The 11228-nt window shown below is 37.8% G+C and overlaps 1 protein-coding gene across 1 annotated transcript in view; it reads left to right on the top strand.

Moving 5' to 3' along the window:
- Positions 1-11228, top strand: part of FKTN (fukutin) — a 44928-nt gene that overhangs the window by 17163 nt on the left and 16537 nt on the right. Inside the window, exon 6 of the mRNA XM_006886909.1 lies at positions 8350-8479. Within this exon, the coding sequence (XP_006886971.1) occupies positions 8350-8479 (130 nt within the window). The remainder of the gene's footprint in view (positions 1-8349; positions 8480-11228) is intronic.

Consider the following 11228-nt stretch of genomic DNA (forward strand, 5'->3'; position numbering starts at 1 on the left):
CATCGAGTCACTTGCGACTCATAGCGACCCTATGTACAACAGCCCTAAACTCTGCTCTGTCCTGTGCCAATCGCACTGTCTCCGACACTCCCATCCCGACTATCCATCCCAGTCACTGAATCAATCCACCTCATAGAGGGCCTTCCCCTCCTGTGCTGTCCCTCCACCCTCCTAAGCATGATGTCCCTCTCCAAGGACCAGTCTCTCCTCACATGTCCAAAGTATGTTAGACGGAGACTCATAGAATAAAAATTTTAAAAAAGAAAAAAAAAGGGCATGAATGTTCAACTCTAAGAGATGACAAGAAACAAACCTGGTAACGACAGGCAAATTTACAGTGACATTTGGTTCCTTAAATCTACCACTTGCCTTTTATTTATTGCAATCCCTTGTCAAGAAAGCTGTTTATACAAGCACAGGTATAACACGGGGCCAAAAAAAAGTACCAACTTTCTTATCTCTCGACTGAGTACCCATGACGTACAAATGCAAGGTCTTTCTGGAAAACTCTGCTGGTATCCTGGGCCTGTAATTGACAACCGTAATGGGCGTTTTTAGCTCCATTCCCTGGACTCTTTCTCACTTACTGGACTATGTTAAGGATATGTAAGGAGCCCTGGGAATATGATGAGTAAGAGTTGGATTGCTAACCAAGAGGTCAGTGGTCACTCCACAGTCTCTCTGCAGAGGAAAGGTAATGCTGCCTCCTGTGAAGAGTTACAGTCTCAGAAGCCTAGTGAGATCACCATGAGACAGAACAACTCAGTGACAGTGGATTTGGCTGGTTTGGTTTGATTTTTCAGGGCATAGAGATTATGTGATTTTCTTTATTACAAGTATCTCGTTTTATTCACCTCTGTAGCCCCACTGCCTATCACAGTACCTGGTACAAAGCAAAGGAAAGGGACGTGGATAAGATACTTAAGCAGAGACAAGGCTTTACTAAAAGCTTACTTAACTCAGGCCACATCATGATTTACTACACTTATTTTGTTGATCTTTATGAGAAGGCACTTTAAAATACAAAATGTTTCAAAATATTGACAAATTATTAGGACATGTCATGCATTTTAATTCCATTTTCAATTTTGTTTTGAAAATTTAAAGGGCAAGCCATCAAACGGAGGTTAAGAATATAGATGACACATGTTTAACTGCATCTCAAACACCTCAGAGTTTTGAAAATACCACCATTTAGACTATAATCATAATACGGTCTTAAGGTTTATATTCGTAACAGACCAAGTGGAACTTTTTTGTCGTCGTCGTATTATTCTATATCCTTAACTTTTAGCAAGACAGACTTGTGATTCCTATTTTTACTTCCGTAAGTACAAGTGTTCTATTACTGGTATGTCTGATACAGAATGTATATTGAAACTGATAATCTTTCTTCTCTTAAACAATTTCATTCTTTACTATTTCATGTTAAAAATGTGATTGAAAACCAGGTCCATTTTTTAATTAAAGTAGACATCCATAGCTTTGAACACATGGTGGCGCCAAGCAGTCGTAATTACACTGTGGGATGTGAAGTCAAGCAATGACATATTCTTCCGATCTGTCTTCATATTTTAGTAATATTTTTTAAGAAATCTCTTACTTACAGCCAAGTTATAAATATATCGCAAATAATCCTCCTCTCTCCCTCCCAGTACCTACTTTGACTACTCAAGCCAAATTCCCTTTGCCCTCAGCAGAATCTTAACTCATCAAGGTTCTTTGCCAGGTGAGATGACCCAAACTCTTCCTTCAAATAAAGTTGTATTTCCCAGAAACAAGGATATTGTTCTACATGAATTAGGAATACAAATATGAGGAGTATATCAATACCATCTTACCCTCATTCAAGTTTTTCGAATTACCTTAATCATGAGGTTTGTAGTAAAAAAATTCTGTTAAGAATTTCTTGGCCTCTTTAACCCCCTTGTCGTGTTTCCCCCCATTTACATGGCTTACAAAGATTATAAGCCATGTATTTTATACAGCATTCCTTATTTTGATTTGTTTGGTTTTCCCTCATGTTAAATTCAAGTTGCTCACCTTTAGGGGAGAAAATCCAGAACAGTGGTACTGTTCTCTCTGTTCTCTTTACAACTTCTGAGGTGATACTTGAGTGTTTTATTTATTCGATATTGATGTCATATAGATCAGTTGTGATGTCTGTAATTTCATCTCTGGGGAGTTAGTTGGGTTTTGTTGTTGTTATTGTTTCACTTTGCTGTTGAGTATTTTGCATAGAAATACTTTAACGTTATGTAAGTCTCTTCATCAGACTTTCCATTTATGTACTCATTTGTTTTTATCAGCGTATTGACGTGTGGTTTCCCATTCTAGTCCACAAGTTACTAACTATTACGTTCATCATTTGCTTTTAATCCTGAAATTATTCCATGTTTAGCCAGTAAGAGCCCTTTCACAATGACTACCAGGTCTCTGTATGTAATGAGTACATCTGGCTGGCCTACTTCTAGCAGAAAATGGCACATACTGCCTTTCCAGATAGAAGATGATGAGAGAAGGATGGTCAGTCTCCTCCCAAGTGATTAACTGCCTCTGAAAACCCACTAGAAGGTCAGCTATGGGTCATTTGCGACCCAACAACAAACCCCTGGCTGTTTTCCACACCCTTAAAGTTCCTGTTGTGTCCTGTAAATGGGGCCTGGCCAAGTCTGATCTGCTCTGCCGTGAGTCTTTACTGTTCAGCTAGCCTATCTTGGTCAGTAGGATCTAGGAAAGAGTTGATACACTGGGATTTATTTTGCCCTATCAGGGATCCCCTATGGAGAGTTCCAGAACTCAATCCTGGAACCATCACACTTTTGGGTAGTATATAATAAAGAATTTGGGGGAGGGGAGAAAAAGACTGGAGAAGACACATTAATAGCCTGTGATATGCAGATGATACAACCTTGCTTCCTGAAACAGAAGAAAACCTGAAGCACTTGCTGTAAAAGGTCAAGGACTATAGACTTCCAATATGGCTTAAAACTCAACATCAGGAAGACAAAGATTCTCACCACTGGGCTATGGACAGCACCGTGATAGAAGGAGAAAAGATTGAGATTGTTAGCAATTACAGCTTGCTCAGCTCCACAATGAACACTCTTAACACCAGCACTAAGGAAATCAAAAGACGAATTGCATTGGAAAATTCTGCTGTCATGGGCCTCTCCAGAGTGCTGAAAAGCAACTATGTCAGTCTAGAGACTAAGGTGCGCTTAATCCAGGCCATGGTCTTTGAAATTGTTTGTTTTGCTTCAAAGAGCTGGACAGTGAGTAAGAATGACAAGAGAATAATTGTTGCCTTCGAGTTGTGGTGCTGGAGAAGAGCCTTAAACATACCATGGACTGCGAAGAAAACAAATAGTTCTGTCTTGAAGGAGGTGAAACCAAGTTTCTCTTTGTAGGCTAGGATTTTGAAGCTCTGTCTCACATACTGTAGGCATTGGGCCAGGACATCACGCTTCAAAAGGTGGAGAGACATTGCAGGAGAGGAAGACCCCAGAGGAGATGGATTGATACAGTATCTGAGGCAATGGGGGTTGATGTGTCTGAATTAGTGAGACTGGCTCGGGACAGGGAAGGGTTCAAAGCTGCTATCCATACGGTCACTATGGGTTGCAGGTGGCTCAACGGCACATAACAACAACTATAATTTTCCTAGGAACTTTTTTGCTTTTGAGCATAACAAACAGTGTGTTCTAAGTTTATCTTGTAATTCTCTGCCTTATCGCCAGAATCAAATAGTTCTTCAAGTCCTGGTTCCTTTTAGAAACCAAGGCCTGGATGCTCATTCCTCTTTGGATATTTGGATATTGCTGCATGTAGGTCTTCTCAGTGGCTATGTTAGAGTGTGTATATGTGTCTTTGTGTGTATGTATGTCTGAGAGAGTGTGTATACACTAATATTACTAAGCTACATCCACATCAGTATCATGAGTTCCAATTACACAATGTAGGGTATATTCTACTTTCTACCGTTCCGTATGTATAACCCTCTTTTCCAAGATCTTGAGGGCCCTTGCTTATTTGTTTAATCTCCCTGAATTAATCTGTCTTGTTGCTTCCCTGTTCTCTCTGTGGATACTCTTGTCATCTGATTTAGACATTGATAATTCTCCAGCCGGGCTGCCCCTGTGTATAGACTGACTTCTCACCCTGCTTGATCGCCCGCTTGTTCTCCTGGACACCCCTCATTGTAGATGCCCTCCTCACCTGTTCAGGTACTGACATCGCACAGCAGGACACTCCTCTTCAGAGAATCATCTTGCTCTGTCCACATGATGATCTTAGTACTGAACAGCTCAGGAAGGAGAAAGTTGAGCAGTGAAAGGAACATTTTTTTCCTGATACTCTGAATTCATTTTTAATTATTCTTGCAATCTACCAAGCAGTTCAAAACTAGGATAATAGATAGATTCCCTGAACTTTGTTTCATTAAAAACCAGGGAAAAAAAAAATAATGAATGAGCCTTACTCTTTTGAACATCAGTAGAACTGCTATATTCTTGTCCTTCTGGCCCTAATTAGATCAGAGATGTTAATAAATCTTGGGCAAATTTATGTGTCTCGGGTACCTCATCTATAAAATGAGTGTCTTCTGTCATATTCTTATCCTGTGGCATTTGTAGGGAAGATTGTCCTTAAGGACCCTAGGATTCCTCTTGGGTTTTATGTTTTCATTTCTTGATTGAACAGGAAAAATTAAATGGAGATGATATTTAAATTAGAATTTTTACTTTTTCTAGAGGCATTATAGTTTTGAGATTGAGTAAGTAATTTTAAAAGAAAAGAATGCCTATATTGTACTTTTTAAAATCTGTAACGTATATGAGGTACATAGATGTTAACATGTATACACCTCAAGCCAGATAAGTTCTAAGGAAAGAAACTTCTGATAAAGTCGTGGTGGGAAAGATATGTCAGGGGTGGGAGCAGGCCCATGTAGGGGGCAGGCTGAAGAAGATGTAACACTGGACTCTGATGTTTTTCTACAGCACAGATTATTCATACCTGTTATTTAATGTGATCTCTTTGGTCATTCTGTGGAGTAAGGCAAGTATTTCCTTTTAACAGATAAGAAAATTGCAACTTCACATTGTTACACAATTAGTGACTGAACATAAACTCTACTCTGATTCTCCAAACTCCTAGCTCAAGACATTCTCCCTTTGCTAGCCAAAGACTTGGACCATTGAGCTCTTATTCCAACCATATGTTTATGAGAAGGTGGAGCTCGGAGGAAAGGAATGTTTTCATCTTTCAGGGTTCCCATTTAATTGATAGGATTTATGGAAGGCAATTTATCTTTGGATTCCACATTCTTCTTAACACGTTGCCGCAAATGACAGTAATATATCGAAAAAATGTGTTTCTAAGCATGGTATCCATTTAAAAGTGGGTGGCAACATGTTAAGGACATTTATTCTGGAGTTCTTTTTAGAATTTGAAGGATAGGCTCAGCTGCTGTTTGATAAAGAATGACAGAACAGTTTGGTTCCTTGTGGGCATGAGAGAGGTTTAGACTAATTTTTCCATTCATCAGTCTACTTATTGTATGCCACGGAGTTCTCTAGATCTATACAGTGATAATGAGATTCACTAACTCCAAGTAATCTTTATAGTCTAGTGGAGGAACTATAAATAAATAATTAGAAGGAAATGTAAGAATTATAGTTAAGTACCTGTAAGGCGCAACTATTGTAAACCCATTAAGGAAACATAGTGTTTCATTTGCCTTTGTATATCTAATAGGAAACCTAACTCATTGCTCCAAAATGCTGAACTGGATAGGAGGTCTGCACTGGGAGAAGAAATACATACATGACTTACTGGGAAAATTAGGGACTGTTTCTCAGAAGGTAGAGCTGAGAACGAGAAAGATTTTTTTTTTTTTCGTAAAGGGAATTCCACGAAAAGGAAACAACATGTATAAAAGGCACAGAGGCTTGAAAATGTTGGTATGCTTGGGGAGTTCCAAATTATTACTGGAATATGAAGTGTGAACAGGGAAGAACTGAAGCCAGACTTGTAGACAGAGAATGAAACATAAATGCCTTGTCTGCCATGCCAAGAAGTTTCAACTTTGTCCCATAGGTAGTGGGGCATCACTGAAGAATGATGTATACTGCTTTCCTCAGTTCCAGAGCACGCTATAATGAAGACATAAAACATAGCCAGACTAAGTAAATGGTGAGCACCCTAGGGCCTTAGTGTGGTAAGGAGTTGGGCTGCCAACCCAAAGGCATGTGGGTCGAATCCACCAGCAATACTGTGAGAGAAAGATGGGCGGGCAGTCTCCTTACTTGGGATTCACTGTTTCTTTTTTTTTCTTTTTTTCTATAATTATATTTTATTAATTTTCATAAACATTTACAGAGATTTTGGGCTTCCACTCATTCATTGTTGCACTATTCTCTCTGCCCTCCTCCCAGTTTGTTCTTGTCCAAATGCCACAGTGCTTGTCAAAGCCAGTTCTGATTAATCTTCTTTGTCAGTGTATCCTTTGCCATTCCCTATCACTCCTCCCTGAGAGAGACTTCACCCTGAGTCATAAGGAAAAGGGGATGGCGTATTCTCTTAGCTACTTCCTGCTGAAAAGGGACGCTGTGGGTTTCAGGGTGAAGATCTTCTCTCACTACTCTAAAGGGCCCCTTTGGCAGTAGGAAACACATAGACTGTTATGGAGATTGATTTTGGAATTTAGATGCACTCTTATTGATTGTGCTTGGCTGTACATGTTCATATCCTTGAAGATGTATCATGGGGGTGTTGCAACCTAGAAGACACAATTTTGACTAACAAGTTATAAGTACATGAGTCCAAAAATTATGGAAAAGTAAAAGAAAAGATTCTTTCATTGTTTTACAAACCCTCCCCCAGGTCCCCTCCACCATGTAGCCCTCGCTCTAGTCTCCTGTGATGACAGAAATACCCAGTTATATCTCTCTTTTGAACAGTTCTCTCCCTCCTCTGTTTCAGTGCAGTATACATTATTGAACCCATCTTACTCAGTCTCTCCCCAACCCCAAGGACAGTCCCATTCTACAACAGTGGCATCATGTAATATTTGTCCTTTTGTGACTGGGATATTTCACTCAGCATAATGTTCTCCAGAGTCAACCATTTTGAATAATATTGCATGAGTTCCTTGGTTTTTAATGCAGCATAGTATTCCATTGTGCGAATATACCACAGCTTCTCTAGCCATTCGTTTGTTGATGGGCACTTAGGTTGTTTCCAACTCCTTGCTATTGTGAACAAAGCTGCAATAAACATGGGTGTGCATATATCTGCTTGGATGTCAGCTATGGTCTCTTCAGGGTATATTCCCAGTAGTGGAATTGCTGGGTCAAATAGTATCTCTATTTGCAACTTTTTGAGAAAGCGCCATACTGCTTTCCACAGGGGTTGCACCATTTTACACTCCCACCAACAGTGAATCAGGGTTCCAGTTTCTCCACAACATCGCCAGCATTTGTTGCTTGCTGTTCTGTTAAATTTTGCTATTTTGACTGGGGTGAAATGATATCTCATAGTTGTTTTAATTTGCATCTCTCACTCACCTGAAGGTCAGCTGTGTGTCAGTTCTGATTCAGTGGTACCTACGACAACAGCAAGTGAATGAATGATAATGATATTTGTATACAATTTCAAAATTTGCAATAGCTTTTTTTACCATCCATTACCTCATTAAATCTTCACAGTATCTTTCAAAGTGCAGTTATTTTCCATATAGTACAAATGACAAAATTAAATCTTTGAAAGGTTCATTTCTTATCCATTCAACTCAGGCCCTGATTTAGGTAGTGGAGAAACAGTGATAAACAAAACAAATTTGCTTTTTTCATAATTTATATTCTTCTGGGTTGATGTGCCCAGGCTCACATTGCTAAAAAGTTAAGCTAGAATTTAACACAGACACTCTGATTGAAAAGCCCATCCTTTTTCTACTGTACTTTACTGTTGTGAAAATAATCGACTAGTCAGTGAAAATGTCATTGAGTACATTTGGCAGCAGAAGTGCTCGTAGCTATACCAGTTGCACCCTGTCCTCCTAGTTTGCCCAGTCTACTAAATGGTGTCGTGGAGCAGTTGATCCAAGTATAGACCTTGTTCTTTGAGAATCCTGGTTGTATTCCACTCTCTTTAGTACCTTGTTTGCCCTAGAATCCACTTGTATGGATTTTTTTAAAATGCATGACTAACAACAACAAAGAAACACAAAACTTTATTTTTAAATAGAAAAAAAAATAGTGGGTTAATTGTCAAATTTCATTTAGACATTTTAGAAATGCTTCTAGCAGTTTCAATATGGCTAATTGATACTGTTTGTTATATCTGTAGCAATATCTTGATGATAACACTGCAGAAGCCATAGCTTTTCGGAAGAGTGCAAAGGAATTATTGCAGCTAGCAGCCAAAACTTTAAAGAAATTGGGAGTTCGATTCTGGCTGAGCAGTGGCACTTGTCTGGGTAAAATTCTTGTTATTTTTTTACTTGTCTTTTTTATTTTCTTTTTTACTATAGGGATAGTTGCTTGAAATGAGAAAATATCAGCGTTATTCAAAGTGTTCTATCTATAGACAGATTAAGCGTTGGTGGATTGGGCAAGAATTTATTGATTTCTTAAATTCACTTCAGAGACAAAGTTAAGAATGTCGTATTTGTGCTTATAAGAAACTGCAAGTTATATATATAAGTTTTATCAGATCATATAGATTATCATCAATTCTCAAGTAATCCTTAGATTAGCATTTTATTCCAAATATTATTGCTTTTAAACAAGAGTAACAACAACTCTATACTATTTATTTATACTCCATTCAAGTTATTTGTACTACATTAACAGTTTCTACTGAGAGGAAGGTTGAAAGAAATGTCCAAAGGTTTTATATAAAGCAGTCAATGATAGCATCACTGATTTGCTTTACCACCATCTGCTATGTATAGGAGCAGTCTTTCTGTAGTTCTCATATATGCTACTATTGAAGGAAAATTTGGGCTTTCTGGATTCCCATTTGTTGCACTTCAGAAATTTAAAAAGATAAACTTTTTTATAATTTAGAATCTTGACATTTTTTTGTATTTGTGGTTTTTTCTCATATATATATATATTTCTTATTTTTAAATTCTTTTTTGTGCATGTACCATCAAATCGTATCTGACTGGTACAGGAGGAGATTGCCCCTCCTCCAGCAGAGCATTTGGTGGATTTGAATCATGCCACTCTGGGATTGCAGTGCAGCTTCTTGCCAGTAGGCCACCAGAGCTCCCTAGTAACTATATTTCTAGGACAATTAATCCAGCTCCTGCTTTTATAGGATGTTATTGTTGTTATGTGCCATCGAGTCGCTTGCGACTCATAACGACCCTATGTACAACAGCCCTAAACCCTGCTCTATCCTGTGCCAACCTCACTGCCTCTGACACATCCATCCCGATTACCCCAGTCACTGAATCGATCCATCTCATAGAGGGTCTTCCCCTCCTGCGCTGTCCCTCCACTCTGCCGAGCATGATGTCCCTCTCCAAAGACCTGTCTCTCCTTACAACATGTCCAAAGTATGTCAGGCGAAGCCCCAGAATAGATCACATATTTTCTAAGTCAGGATGTTTGAGAGTCAAAGTGAATAGTATTAATAATTATGTTGGCTTGTTATTATTAGGTGCCATCGAGTAGACTGTGAACAATGGATCTGAACCTTGCCCTCAACCCTGTACCATCCTTATCATTTCTTCATAGAAAACATAAACTAGATATATGGCTATCCTGTCTTTTAGATATAAGAATTCACATGTTTTGTCCTGTCATGGAGTCTACAGCTATCATAAGCTGTAGTAAAAAAGAATACATCTTGTGCATTTATATAATGAATACTTTAGGGTTTAACTTTTTAGAAGCAAGATTATTTTATAGTCACTGTCATCAATATTTCTTAATAATGTGTCATGAATAATTTTGAATTTTTATCCCCTTGTTTTTCTTGATTTAAAGAAATAAAATAATTATATTTGTATTATACAATATTAATACTCTCTATTTTTAATTATGTGTTTTTTATGCAATGCATCAACAAATCAGCCACTACGTATCTGCACATTTTTCTCTCAAACTAAAGCTGGGGCCCCATCTTAGTCTTCTTTAAGATGTATTATTACTATTTTAAAATGAAAGAATTTGGAATTCCAAACGGTATTACTCTATGCCAGTGCTAATAAAACGAGTTATAGACATTTCTGTTTTGTAAAGAATGCTTACATTTACAGAAAAATTGTCCAAGAGGAACAGAGTTCTTATGTGTCACTTCTCCCCCCCCCCCCATACAGATTTTGTTTTCTAGGACATGTGCTACAATTTACAATTGATGGATCAGTACCATTGCATTATTATTGATAAATTCAAGGCTTAAATTACAGTTTACTCTTTGTGTAGTGTAGAATTATGGGTTTTGTCAATGTCTAATATCATGTGTCTTATATTATACAGAACATTTTCACTCCCCTAAAATATGCTCTCTCTCCCCTCGATTTATTGACTTTTTCAATTATTAAGACAGAAGAATTATGGCATAAATTTTATTTTTGTAGAGTAATAGTATACCACCTAATTGAGGAGATATCTAGTAAACACTTAGAAATATATTTTGAGAATATATTGGGAAGTTAAGGCTGTTACTGCTTTTTCATATGACCTAGGAGACATGAACTACCCAGAGCTGTATGGTTCTAAAACTTGCTTCCAAGAAAAGGTAATTTTATAAACTAAAGAATTAAATTCTGTTTATTAGTGTGTCTTAAGGCATCTTCCATCTTTTGAGGTTAATGACTAAACAATCTCCATAGTATTGTAAAGTTTTTAAATGGATAGCCCAGTTAATGTTATTAAAGGAGATACTTTTTTCACAAATTGAAATTCATCATCCATTTTTTTTTTTGGAAGCTGAGAGCTCAAACAAGTAAAAAAGAAATACATAAATATGTTAGTAATTTAACTTTTAAAAAAATAGTTTTGGTATTGCACCATGAGTCTAATCTTAAGAAATAAAAATCTATGTTTAAAAGATCATCTGTTGAGCTCTGGTGGCCTAGTGGCAAGAAGCTGTACTGCAATCTGAGAGGTGAGCGGTTCGAATCCACTAGATGCTCTGCTGGAGAAGGAGGAACAGTCTCCTCCTGTACCAGTCAAATCTGATTGGATGGTACACACACACACAAATAATTT

Source organism: Elephantulus edwardii, unplaced genomic scaffold (genome assembly GCF_000299155.1).
Source record: "Elephantulus edwardii isolate Elephantulus edwardi_28Jun2011 unplaced genomic scaffold, EleEdw1.0 scaffold00052, whole genome shotgun sequence".
Classification (NCBI taxonomy): domain Eukaryota; kingdom Metazoa; phylum Chordata; class Mammalia; order Macroscelidea; family Macroscelididae; genus Elephantulus; species Elephantulus edwardii.